The 14,319-nt window shown below is 46.9% G+C and overlaps 1 protein-coding gene across 3 annotated transcripts in view; it reads right to left on the bottom strand.

Annotated features, from left to right (window-relative positions):
• The window catches only part of PPP2R3A (protein phosphatase 2 regulatory subunit B''alpha), a 56,356-nt gene that overhangs the window by 23,708 nt on the left and 18,329 nt on the right, over nt 1–14,319 (bottom strand). For 2 of the 3 annotated variants that reach the window (XM_027650392.1, XM_027650393.1), the window contains one exon: nt 1,485–1,745. In XM_027650392.1, the coding sequence (XP_027506193.1) occupies nt 1,485–1,745 (261 nt within the window). Of the gene's footprint in view, nt 1–1,484; nt 1,746–8,755; nt 9,175–14,319 lie in introns of those variants that run through there. The other variant, XM_027650394.1, reaches the window with a different exon arrangement.

The following is a 14,319-nucleotide window of genomic DNA, read 5'->3' as shown; positions in this document are numbered from 1 at the left end:
AGACCTTCCCAGCCACTGTCCTGACTCCAGACAGGCATCAGAACTTCCACAAAACACTGGCCTTGCAGGGAGTGCAACTGGCTCCAGCCAGGCACAGGGAAGGAGGATATCACAGCAAATGCAAGGAGGAGTATTTTGAAGCAGCAGCTGAGGCATCATTTCTGCCTTCCCCACAAGGCCTTTTTCACATCTTCTATGAAGCAGGACTATCCTGCAAGCCCATTCTCAGCTTCTGTCCAGGCCTGCATGTTTCCTGGGGAACCTCAATCAGCCCAAGAACTGCTTTTGGATTTAGGCATTCCTGTGTCAGGCAACTGTGCTTCCACAGGCATTTAGCTCCTCTGAGAGAACTAGGACATTTAATTTTTGTGTTTCCTGCGTGTAGCTCGTTCTGAAGCATTTATTTCAGAGCCCCAAAGCTGTACCACTGTCAACAGAAGCAGCCTGACAACAGCTAAATGGCATGAAGCACATCCAGGTGGAGACCAGGAAAGGCAGGAGTCTCTTCTACATCAGCTTCCTGCTTTGAACATGACAGGACCCACACAGTTGCTTGTCTTGTCATTAAACCAGTTTCAAACATTTTTTGGTCAATCAAAGAAGGTTTTCTATCTATATTTTCAGAGCAGGTTTACAAATAATGTGCCTGGATTCCTCGAAAAACAAACAAAACCAACCTAGTACCTCCTTTCAGGTAAAACCCTCCTTCTTGGAAAACAAGTGCTGCTCTTGGGAAGAAAACCACTGCTCAACTTACAGTGCCAGAGATGCATTCAGGGCAGGCTGAACAGATGAGATGTGTCTGACAACTGCTACTTTTAGATCAGCAGCACTGAAAACCATGGCTGGAGAGAGGGAGATAGCAGGGACCATCTGCACTGTGCTCCCACACAAGTGCTGGGGGCTGTTCCCTGGAGCCAGAACTCCTTCAGCAGCCTGGGACTCCTGTGTCATGGACAGTGAATGTACATCTCAGGGGCTGAGGGCTCACTGAGCATCTCCCTCCTCCGTCTCCAAGGAGGTGGAGGTTGGGAGGTGCTTTCCCACACAGGACTGCAGCAGCACCCTCAGCTCAGGCCCAGCCCAGAGGGACAGCTACAAAAACCCCAAAAAAAGGCAGCTGGCACCACCTGAAGCCACAGAGGCACAGAAGTTTCTGCCATCTTCTGAGTAGAACTATGGAGGGACAGAAGAACAAAATGCCATTTGTATTTGCTGAAAATCTGAGAAAACCATTTTGTAAAGCAAAGCAAGGAGGAACACACACATCTAATGTGAGAACCAGCAAACTGAGCTCAGTTTGTTTACTATAATCTAAACAAAAAACTTCAGCACAAAAGGATAATAGTTCTTTTTTCCCCTAAAACAGCTGTGAGATGATTTGCTCTCATTTCATTCTTTCTCTCCCAAAAATTAAAATCCTAGAGAACACAACCACAGAACCATCAAGGCTGGAAAAGACCTCCAAGCCCATCAATAGTTACCTTAGCAATTTTCCCCATTTCACAGACGTTTGCCTTCTCATCTTCAAACTCTGAAAAGGCCTCTTCAACCCTGGCAATGATTTCCTCATGGTTAGTGCAGACATTGGGAAGTCCTTTAGGGAAGTAGAAACGTGGAATGTTTATGGACAAGGGGGCACTGCTGGTGGCTTTATTCACAGGCAGGAGAGTGCAAGGGCCAGCTGAGGGCTTCAGGGGGGCTAGGGAGGGAGCTCCAGGCTTCTTCTCTTGTTTACTTTGAACCTGAAAAGATAAGGGATAACAAACACCTTTTAACAGCACGGTACACAGAGCAGGAAAACACTGCTTGTGCTCCTGGGGATTAGAGAAAATTAAACCCACCAACAATGGAATTATAGCACAGGGATAAAAATGCATGTCTTAAATAGTCCATTAAAAATTCCTGCTTTATGAAACACTGCAAATTTAGGGAATGTCACACCTGCTTTGATGCTGTTGCTGTGCATTTGACATGTGTAACTCTGGATTATGACTGATCACACACTCTGCAACTCAGCAACACCACACACAAGGACAAGGTTATTTCTTCTCATGCTGGTCTGTGTTGTCACTTTGCCCCATAAACAGCAAAGTATCAAAACCTGCTCTTTAGTATTTCCCCTTAGAAATAGAGTACCCACCCACACAAACATCTTGCCTCAAGTATGACCAAACTTACCTTCACAACAAGGACATTTTCTATCCCTTGGGAACACAATTAGCTTTGACAAAGCGCTGCTTCACAGACAAATTAAGAAAAGATTTGCTTTCTCAGTTTCAGGAAGTCCTTCATTATGTGCCCAACTCCTACAGTCCAAGACCTGATTTTGTTACAAGTACTAAGCACTGGGAAACCAATTTTCCCATCAGAACTAGGAGCAGCCAGCACAGTGCCATTAGGCACCCACTGGATGTCTTTTCCTATCAGTCTTCCCCTGTCTGTAATAAATACATGGCTGATATGGGGATCCCCCTGGATCACCTTTCCAATGGATCTCTAGATATGAGGATCCCCCCTGGACCACCTCTCCAATGGATCTCTAGTTCCAGCCCTACATCAATGCTTTTCATCACAGGCAGGATTTGTATTTAAGCACATAATAAGATCCTAAACCAGAGAATTTTTCTGACATGGGAGGGAATATTTTTTCAACTTAGACAAGCAGTTACAGTATAAGCAGAATTCAGCTGCTGGAATGCCAAGGGCTGACGAATTCCCTGCTCCCCCATGAAGACACTATTCCTTGGGAACAGGCAGTAGGCTTTCCCATTGCACAATGGTTCCACTGCAGGAGTTATTATTAATGTAACAACATATGTGATAAGGCTCAGAAGGCAACAGTCAAGTAAATACAGCTGCGACTTTCAGTTTGTTTATTCTGACTGTTTCCAAACAAAATGGTTTGAGGATAAAGCAGCCAAGTCTGAGATCACTAAATGCAGAAGAATGTATATGATGAACGAACTAAACTCTTTGCCTTATTATTTTCCATAAACTTGGAGCTTTTTTCTTAACACACACTGGATCCCCCAGCCTACCATGGGTTTGCTCTCAGGAAGGTGAAGAAGTGAGAACTGTAAAACCTTCCTTAAGCCCTGTTTTTACCTGCAGTTTATAATACTTTATAACCCAGTCCTCAGAGACCACGAGGAAGGCTTTTCTCCTCTTCACTCCCCTGCTTCACTGCTCTTTCTTTAAACGAGGAGCACCTCTCATTTCCCAAAAGTTGTCCCACTCAGGAGCAGGGACACTGGCACACATGCCAGCCAAAGTACACTTCTGTTCTGTATCAGCTCTGTACAGAACACATTAACCTGGAGTTTGAGACTCCGAGTTTTCCTCTCCTGTGTCTTAAAACACAGGAAAAGTTAAAGCTCACTTTCAGCCTTCAATATTTCTATCAATACCAGTGCTCAGAGTCTGAACAGTCCTCAAGTGTAGCTCCCAACCTTTGGAGAACAGGCCTGATCACCCCCATCTGTTCTCCCTCCCATCTTCCTTGCTTTTTCCTGCTCTCTAACACACTCCACCCCTCTGGGTCTGATCCTGAGCGATGCTGGAGCCCAAAGTGGGCCAGCTCTGAGCTCCAAAGTGTTCCTGGGGCTCAGCAGGGCTGTAGGACGGGGGAAGCACCAGCCCTGGTGACTCTGTCCCACAGCAGGACAATGCAGGTGACTCGAGGCAGTGGCAGGGGTTAAGCTGGATGCTCCCTTTGGGATCATGGAACACACCCCTCTCCTGGCTGCCTTCTGCTCTTTCCTCAGCAGAGTAACAGAAGCAAAGCCCAGCCAGGCTGGATGTGTCTGGGGAGGGGGATCTGATCTGGAGAACTGCCCACAGCCCCATTTGTGCCTTCACCACCCCCCTCCCACCCTGCTGCCCTGCCCAGCCAGGACCAACTCCCTCAGCAGTTTTCCCTTTTGGATCCCAGCAGAGGGAAATCCCTGCTGGTCCCTCACAGCACCAAACAATGCAGGGCTGGAACAGACCCCGAGGTGCCACTGCAGCCACTTGACTTCTATAATAGGACTTGACAGGCCCTTCTCACAAACAGGTTTATTGCTCCCTGATCTCTGCATCCCACAGGCACTCCAGGCTGCCAGCACCCTGAGGAACCAGGAGGAATGACTCAACTGGAACAAAAACTACCACAAACCAAGATGTTCCTTCAAAGGACTCCAACACTTCACTTCAGCAACAGATCCCCCTCCCTTGCGTTACAAGGGAACGATAAAATCGTATTTTTCCTCTCTTGGAAGGGGCAGAGACATCCCCCAAACAGACCACAGCAGCACTGTGCCATTTTCCTCCTCTTCTGCACACCACATACACCCCAATAGGGCACAAGAGCTGATTATCCTGTAACACCACTCATCCACTCTGTCCAGGTCTCTACCTCCCAAAAACCAAAGCAATTCCTCCTCCTCCAGGGACTCCCAAAGCCAGAAACCAGCTGGTACCAGCTCACACAAGCCATAGCTCCAGAAGCTCCATTAATTTCCTGATCCACAACCACCACACAATCCAGAAGGTTAGAGATCTCCAGGAGAAACATAGGGAATTCTGCCAAGCCTCAGAGTAAGGACCCAGTGCAGGTTTGCAGCTGCCCTTCCCAGTGAGCCTGACTCCCTGACCCTGCTCAGGCCCAGTCAAATAAGGTGAGGCTTCTCTTCAGATTCTACCTCAGGAACAGGTAGAATATATTTCTTATATAAGAAATGAGCTGTCTGACATAAAGAGAAAACAGCAACTGGCCCTTGAGGACCTTGTTCCCCAGAACAATCTTATAAGTCAATACTCTAGGATGGGCATAACCAGATGTGAACCCCTGTGGTGACAACTGGAAGTTAATCACAACTTTCTGTGGAAAAAAAAATTAAGGAAGTGGTATGGAGGCAAATTCTGTGGGAATTCCTTGGAAATAAACACCTTATTATTGAAAAAAAAAATAGCCTTAAATGTTCTTTGCTTAGTGGAACACACTTCTCCAACAGGGATGTGCATTTTTGGAAAGGACAACTAAGAAAGGAAACTATAAATACTTTAATAAATCTTTTAGGTTATCAATAGCTAACAGACTTCTTTTTTTTTTTTGCTCAAGAGGAAGGTGAAATCAAAGCCCATTTTTAAACACTGCTCTATAGCATTGTGTAATTTACCTTAACTAAAATCTGTCCATCCACTATATCATCTTTTGCCAGTCATACAATTTATTTATGGACAGACCAAAATAGTGACGTGTGTTATAAATAAACCAGACAGAACTACAGTCTCATTGTAGCTACAAAACAAAGCACAGACCAAACCTCTGCCATCCCAGCCCATCTCCCAGGGATGTGCCAATCCCAGCAGAGAACTCCATGGAAGGAAGCAGTAGCACATCAAGTGCTCAAATCCTTTCTGCTCCTTCCTCCTGGCCCCACCAGGGTCCCAGATAATACATTTACCAGTTTCTTGCTGTTTTTTTCCAAAGGGATTCTGTAATCCTCTTTTCTAGGGTACAGTGACTCAGCCTGGGCTCTCGCAGTCCACAGAGCTGACTTCATGTCTCCTTTCATTTTTCATAGTTCCTGCCTTGCTGGAGTGTGATGGTAACTGGACACAGGCCATCCCCAATGCTCATCACTTCTCCAGAGCTGCTTTGTGTCTATGGCCCGAGACCTTCTCCTCCTTCTCCTCCCTGAAGCCCTTTCCCGTCTCCTTCCTGATGCCTCTTTCCTACCCATTTCTAAGGACAGCAAGAACAACAAAGGCTCATCTGCACATGGCTCCAAACAGCACAGAGCTGTGAGAAAATGATTTCTGCAGAGAACCTTTTCTACAAGGAAACATAAACTCACCCGCAGAAACCAAGTCAATCACAGTAAAACAAAAATGAAAACAAACTTGACCTAAGCAACTCAGAAGCACAAAAGGATTGAGGTGGGAAGAGACACAGAGCTCATTCTAAGGTTTGATCAAGCTCCTCATGCCCTTTTCCAGTGGAATTTTGTCTCCACTGACAAGTGTGCCTATGGATCTTGCACATGGGCTTCCCATGACTGGTGGACTTCAGCCCACACTCCAAATGCTTCCCTGAAAACACCACAGAGAAAACAGGCAGGGTGCATCCAGATTACCCCAGAAAGGAAGACACAGGTTTCTATAACCCCCCTGCAATTCTCCCCTGTCCTGAGGTGCAGCTGACACTTGCCTGGGGGGGAGGCTGGCACGGTGACAGGCAGGACCTCAGGGGTAAAGGCCCTGACAAACTGTTCAAAAATACTTCCAGCAGAGAAGGTGCCCAGTTCTCCACCTGTGGACAGTGATCCCAAGCACCAGTTCAGGCTGGGACCCCTCTGGCTGAGCAGCAGCCCTGCAGAGAAGGCTGTGGAGGGGATGGTGTGCCCTGGGCTGAGCCAGAGCCTGCAGGGGGGCTGCTTACAAATAGGGCAAACCATGTCCTACTCTGCACCAGGAGTAGGGCCAGGAGAACACAGGCACTTATCTCCTCTGGGGCTGCATCTGCGTTACTGTGACCAGTTTGGGACCTTCACTTCAAAAAAAAAAAAAAAACAATGGGGAGAGACCAGCCAGAGATGTGCAGGAGGGAAATCCGACAGGCAGGGTTGGGATCGGGGGGCAGGAGGGACTGAGGGGCTGGGGTGGCTCTCTGGCCAGGCAGAGGGGAAGCCAAGGGATGGGCCAAGCACAGTCTGCAGCTCTTGGAAGTGCAGTTACAGCAGTGATGGAACCAAACTCTGTAGTGGTACCTGGTATAAAAGGGGCAATGGCCATAAAATGCAACTCAGGAGAGTTAAGCTGGAGGACACTGAGGGTAATACAGCCTGCAGGAGGTCACTGGAGGGTGATGGGGGAACCCCTATCCTTGGGGAGTTTCCAAGACTTGGAGAAGACCAGTTCTGATGTGACCCAGTGTTAGAAATACTCTTCTTCCACGTGAGATGTTGGATCAGAGACCCCCCTTCCTCCCAGCCCTGCTATGGGAAGCCCTCTGATCCTGCCATAAATAGTCCTGCAAACAATAAGCACCAGAACTGAAGTGAACAGCTCTTGAGACAGGGGTTACCAAAACCCTGCTCCTCCCTTCCTGCCTGGCCAACACCTCCCTGTTCCACAAATCACCCCTCACTCAGCTCAGCTCCCTCTCACCACCCTGGTACCTTTTCACCTGTGAGCACATTCGTGTTCTTAGTGAGCCCAGTTCCCTCTGCTCTCTGGTCAGCCTGAGCCACCAGGTGCAGTTCCACAAGGCACAAGAGTCAACATCTCACTGCTGCAAGTGGGACAGCTCCCATCCCTGTCCTGCACTCCCAGGTGTTTGCTGATTCCGTGTCCCAAGTGCCAGCTCCAGAGCTCGCCAGACCCCTCTGGGAACCCATTTAACCCGCTTGGAAAGGCAGAAAATAGACTTGGTTTTGCTGCTGGATGATATTCTGCAGCGTTACGAGTTAAGCCAGGTCACAGAAAGGCCTGTGGAACCCAGGGCAAGGCAGGGGGGACACGCAGTGAGGAGGCAGCAAGAGGAACAGGCACTGAAAGAAAGAAGAGGAAGGTCATTTTTCCAGCTGCAGCAGTTCACTTGCCTTGGATCTGCAGCCACGGGGCACTTATTCCCGATGCATTTAGGTGCTGCTCCTGCTTCGGACCAGGCCCAGGGCTCGTGGACCAAAGGCCTGTCAGTTTTTCCAGCTGGTCTAGCGGGAGGTCTCAGCTCTCTCTTCCTGCACAGCCTGCCCCGGGGATGTCCTCGGGGTCAGCCCCGCTCTGCAGAGCGGGTTCAGCTGTGCAGCTCTTGTCAGTCTGCTCCCAACTGCTCCCGGCCCGCCCAGGCCATTACTGCACATTATTACCTCATGCAATCCTCCCCCAGGGAGGGAAAAACACACGTTCCAGAGATTAACCTCCAGACATCCTTTAACCTGTCACCAGAAAGCATGAAAACACGGCCCACAGTGTGCTCTGCAGCAATTTTAATGGCTCCTTCTTAGGAAACAGCTGCACCACTCCTCATCTCAACTTTTTAACTTCTCACTGGGTCACCGATTATTTAAATGGAGATGAAGCTCAAGATGGGCTGATTTCAGCACACTGTGATCCCCTGTAAATCTGCAGTGACTACACGTCCATTTGGTGTCCTGGCATAAATTACTCCAATCTGTTGTCCCAGGAATCAAGTATAGCAGCTAGGATTTACCAAAAACAGACAGCCATGGCACCATTTCCATTTCTTTGGCTACACCTCCATGATCTCAGGGGTCTTTTCCAGCCTAAATAATCTATGATCTCCTTCAGCCACAGCCCAGAGAGAGCAGGGGACAGCACAAAGAAGCACCTTGTGAGGGTAAAATTACAAATGCCGAAGCCAGATAGGATGGTCTGAGCACAGATTTGTACAGCTGAGAGCACAACCCACTACAGACACCAGAACACTGTGGTTCTTCCACATGCAACAACAGTCAGAGCAATCATATACATAGAGGTATTTTAAAAAAAGAACCACAGGAAATAATTAAGTCTTACACTACCTCTCCCCATTATTAAATCACTGCCCTTGCTGTTAATTTTCCCTCTTGTTTACAAAGACATTTTAACTCTGCAATCTAAGCCTGGAAGGTTTATTTTTAAACCTGCTGGTATCTAGCTGCAAATAACTTTCTGCAAATAGCCACGCCTAGAGGGGACACAGATTGATCCTCTGATCCAATAAAAAATACAAAGAAAAGGAAAAAGAAATGCCAAGCGTTCAAACCTGGGCCTGCTGGAAGGACTTCAGCCGCCTCTTGAACCGAGATGGAAGAACAAAGTCACAGCCCTTGGCAAGGAAAGCCAGTTCCCCTCCCAAGTCTGGGTCCCTCCGTAGAGAACTCTCCTTGATCATCATTCTGGGCAGCTCCCAAGCAGATGTTGCCCTTTCCAGGAGGAGACCACGGCAAGACCAGCACGTTGCTTTCTTGGTTTGGATTTTTTACAGGCAAAAAATGGCAAATGGCTTCAACATACTGTGTCTTCTCTCTCTTCACAAGGACAACATCTAGAGGTTTTATCTCACTCCTGAAGCCAAAGTTCCCTATTTTAACCAATATTCAAAGTGTCTTTCAGTACCATCAGGATCTTCTGCCTTCTTGTAATACTTTAATTGAGAAACATGATCTACAACCGAATCTATTTCCCTGCTGGCTACATGACAGACAATCTGTCCTTGGCTTGTAATAGGCCAGGGGTAACATGGGAAAGGAAGCTCCCACCACCACCACCAGGAGCACTAAAATTAGCTGCACTGCAGGAGTGGCTAAATATACCATCTCCCCCAACAGCTCCTACTTTGTGTCCCAATGCTGAGACCTGAGGTGCTTGCTTGGACCAGCCAGACCCAGCTGGAGTTAAACCGAGCTCAGGCAAGGCCCCTGTGTGCAGCATGGCCGTGGTTTGAGGTCCTGCTGATGAGGTGATGAGGCAGAGGATCAGCATCGCTCCCCACTCTTGACCGAAGGCTGCAATTTTCAAAAGACATCAATTTTTCCTTCTTGCTTGGAAAAAGCAAATCATCCAGTTCCTTAATGCCAAGCAAGCACACAATTATGGATGATCTTGGATAACAAGCTCAGGCATTCCAAAGTGGTTCCTAAGTAAAGGTTTTCTTACAGACACCAAATGCATGACTGTTTTATTCCCTCTCCCTGTAACTCTGACGAGGCAAAGGCAAAGCATTTCTCAGGGGACAAGTCTGCTCTTCTTCTGCACAGCTCAGCCTTCAAACCCTTGCTCAGACTTTGTCCAGGCTTGCTAGAAGCGTGTTCTCCCTCTCCTGTCCTGAGAATGGTGCTGGACAAAGGCCTAAATCCAATTCTTACCACACCAAGTGAATGCAGTCCCATGGCCTGCTTTCCCTACTTGACTTTAAAACGTTAGAAAGCAACCTGGCAAAGTAGCCAAGTTCAACAGCACAGAACAACATCTGATTTGTAGCTGGGAGGGCTTGCTCAAGATACTGCATTTGAAATGAAAAGGTCTCACTGAGCCTCACAAACAGAAATCTTTTAATGGACATGTGCCTCTGGTGTCCTTTGCCTGAGTTCCTGTAGAAAGCCCTGGGTTAACACGAAGCCCAAATGAGTACAAAGCCTAACAGGGTAGGAGGATGAGGATGGGAATGAAAAAGGAGCTCCAAAAACAAAAGGCAGGCAGGAATGTTTTAACTGGAACTGCGACTGAGTGAAGGATGCACAGATCCATATGCAACACATTTGGAATAAATTTGGGGTTTCTTACTCTGACAACTTTTTTCTAAACATCAAGGCAATGCCTAAAGAGCCCAGGAGGCTCCATGTGCTGGGAGTGCTGCACATCTCACACAGCAGCATATCAGGAGGTGATTTATCATAAATCATCTGCAGCAAGTGATGAAATACTTCATCTCCAATTGAACTCTCACCCTGCTCACAGACTGCAGAAGGAATGAAGTCCAAAGAACCTCTCACCTCCAGCTGCATCCAGCCCAGCTCCAGTGGCCTTTGACAGATGTACTACTTTTCATTCACAAATTAACCAGGCACAAAGGAGTCTGGAAGCTTGGGAGATTTTGCACCGATAACCTGGAAAAATACAAGTAATCTAGAGGCAAGGCTGGCTGTGTCTGAATTCCAATGCAATAGCAGGTTTCTAGCATGGTACTTCCTATCCTCAAAGCACACAAGGTGGGTATAAATAAAGACATAAATGTGCAGTACTGTGAGAAGTGGACAGCAAGACAATCTTGTATCAACAGCCCCAAAGTCCACTGGGCAAAACCCCCAGGAAAATCTGACCTCAACAGCCAGACCAGCTGAACCACAAACTCAAACTCCTCCTTGCTGGGACCCAGTTTAAAGCACAAAGGTGAGAGATGGCAGATCCCCTTCACAGGTCTCTAGAGCACAGAGAGAATCCCACCTGTGCCTGAAGCTGGTGTTAGTCCTAAGAGATCTGGGTGATTAAATCACTCCAGGACTGGCTGCACCCAAAGCCTGGCTCCAAAAACCCAGTGTCCCTGCAGAGCTGAGCAGAGCTCCAGCTCCAGCTGCTTTCAAAACACACTGAACTTCTCCAGCAACAGCCTGACTTTGTCTGCAGTTCAGAGTCAGCCAGGCTGAAAAACTCAACATGTATCACCAGGCTCTGTTTCACCCACCTTTAGATGTTACTTCAACATAAATCAACCTCACACAAGCAGAGGCTGGGTCTGCCCTGATTACAGAAGGTGCCCACATATGAACATGTCCCTAAGTCTTTGGTCCCAGGTTTTTTACTCTTTAATTTAATCTGATTTAATTTTCTATTCCTTTGCCATCTTTCGTTCTGATTAAGATTCACTTAATATTTGCATTTATTTCAATAATTATTACCAAACAAGAAAAAAAAACCCATTGTTTTTCACTATTTGTGTCTAGAAGTAATGAATAATTAACGCCTGAGAAGAGTGCAGACTGTGTGTATAGTTTAAATGACAGATATTATCAATATCTAATCAAAACATATTTGTAACATATGTAAGATGAAAGCTGATTTTCCAGAAGTTTCACATTATGTTTTGGATGCATATTGAGAATAAATGTACATTTCAGGACAAAGTTAAAGTTATTATGACATTATAGAAGCCATTTCTCACATTTAATCACCCCACACAAGATCCTTCATAAGCATATCACTAAATTTGCAAAACACAAAAGCACACAGAATTATGAGGGGCAGAACTACAAAGTTGTCAGGTCAACCTAAACTTCACATGGTTATGAAACAGTTGTTTCCATTCAGAGCCTCCTTAGGGCCCCTGTTTTAAGCACACAACAGACATTTTGATACAAAAACATGCAAGTTGATATTTCAGGGGGTCAGGAACACTTCTGAGAGCCCCAGCAACATCCCCCATCAGTCACTCAGGATGAGACAGCCCAGGGGGAACATGGAATCAGGGAACAGTCTGACTCAAGGCTCCACCATCCAACACATACCAGGGTGGTCCAAACCCACTCCTCAACCCTGCAAACTGCAAACCCTCTGCTCCCAGATCCAGGGGCTGGATCACACATTTGACCTCAGCCTGAGCAATTCCACTTGTCAGTGTGGCAGAAAACGAGCCTAACAATTTATACCTCGTATAAAGCACCACAGGCAGCACAAAGGAAGATTTGGAACCATGCAGTAGGAAGTAGAGGCATGGAGGAGACAGAAATGAGAAGCAGGACTGCTCTTTCTGACTCATCACACCAAGTAATCCCTTTGAGAAGGGACACTCAACAGAGGAGGGACAAAAGACAAGAGGTCTCTTTGTATCAAACCCTGGTCCTGATCTCTGCTCCCAAAATTATTCATCGGCTTTATCCAACGGTCTTAAAATAAAACACATGAGCAGAACTTGGAGCAGAGCCCTGCACTACTCAAACTTGATTCTGAACACAGAAGGACTACATTTCTTTGTAGTCTTTTCCAGGGTACTTTCACCAAATATTCTGCAAGCTTTGCCTGAATTTCCTTTGTCCAATCAGCCATCCTGGACAGGTGGCAGACCAAGGGCACAGAGAGGGGAAGGTCAGACACAGCTACCACTGACTTCTCCAAGGACTTTGCATAAGACATTTGAGTCAAAAGGCAGCACCCTTCACCTTCCAAACCCCCCAACACTCAGCCTTTGTGCAGATCAGCTCAGAGCATCCCCAACAGCCCCATCCCCCCCTTCTTCACTACTCACTGCTTGCAGTTTGCCCCATTTCCCTCACACCTCCCAGTGCACCCAGGATCCTTACTGCCCTCTTAGCTACAGACAAAAATACAGGCAGACACTTGGGGGTTTGCTGGCCTCTAACACACAACTGCACTGTCCTCACTGAACTGCATATTTCAAACCCAACACGTTCAAAAATCAGCTTAAGGCAGGCACATGGAACAGGAAATTTCAAACCAAACAGCTGGGAGGTTTTGAGATAAGCAAGGGAAAAGTGGATCTCAGGGTGGGAAGTGCTGGCCTCTCTCAGAGCAGGCAGTGCTTCCTGGCTGCCCCAAGGCAGCACCGTGCCCTCATTATGGGCTCTGTAAAACTGATAGACAGGATTCATTTCCTATTTTCTAAATATTTGGGGTTTGAAGATGAAGAGGCAACCAATCCTATTGTTCTCTGTGGAGAATCATAATTGGGTTTATGATAAAGGGCAAGTTTGCTGCTGATATAAGTCAGGCCAGATTTAACACAGCCAGACCAGCTGAGCCAGAGCACAGCCTGCTCCAAAGGGGCTCTCCTGCTCCTTTGTGATGGCTTAGGATTTGAGGGATAATTAAATCTGTCACAACCTTCCTAAAGGAAAGCTGTGCTGTGTGTTCATGGTGTTAGAGTTGTGGGCTTTCTGCATGTGCACAACTATTTGATAACAGTTTTATGGGCCTTAAGAAAATACAACAAATACTTTGTAGGTTATTCATCCAGGCACACGTGTGCAACACTGAATGAGACTCCACACTGAGCTCCAGCCACAGCCAGGCTTATCCAGGAGCATGGATGCATTCCCTAGATGCTACACCTGCAGAGGGCCTTGTACCCACACCTGTGCTAGAAATGACAGCAAACCTACAGCAGGACTGGGAGCAAACACACACAGCCAGGTGGGAGCAGGGAACAGAACCTGTCCAGGGACTAGGCTGCTGAGCCATTGACAGTCCAAGTGCATCCAGTTTTCAAGTGTTACATAAAATCTGCCACAAAGTCAGTCACAGTTTACCAAACACATTTTTGTTCGAAGTTTACAAGTTAGAAAATTTTGTAAATTAATGCACAAGGCAAGAATAGCTATTTCAAGAGATCACTCCAGAGCTTTTGGAGCTGTTTAGTTCTACACTCCCTGAGAAAAAAAGACTCTTTCCCTTGCTGGAAATATCAGACAAGGTTATGCCCACCATTTTCCGTGAGCAAAGTTGCCCAGAGCAACAACAGAAACACTTGTTTAGCCTCATCTAAAAAGATCTCAGCACTCTCATTTAGGGTCAGACACACCCTACCCATCCCCTTTCAGAACTGTACCAAATACCTGTATTTTGAGGAAAGTGGGCAGTTTTCAAAACATGCACATCGTGCTCCAACTGGAAGGAGCTGTGAAAGTTCACTGATATTCTGGGCACTCTTTCAGTGCCTGTCTGGAAGGTGCACTTTGGAAACTTTGGACAGTCCTCTCTACACTTAATGAATGCTTGGAATAATGGCAACAAGTTCTCTTGAAACCTGGCAGTTGTTACCAAATGAAAACACTGAGTGCTGGACAGCCAGCCTTGGCTTCCCTCTGAAGACCATTT

The sequence above is a fragment of the Corapipo altera genome, unplaced genomic scaffold (assembly GCF_003945725.1).
Source record: "Corapipo altera isolate COAL_440 unplaced genomic scaffold, ASM394572v1 54, whole genome shotgun sequence".
In the NCBI taxonomy this organism is placed as follows: Eukaryota; Metazoa; Chordata; class Aves; order Passeriformes; family Pipridae; genus Corapipo; species Corapipo altera.
Note: the sequence above shows the minus strand (reverse complement) of the source record. Positions and strands in the feature narration are given on the sequence as shown.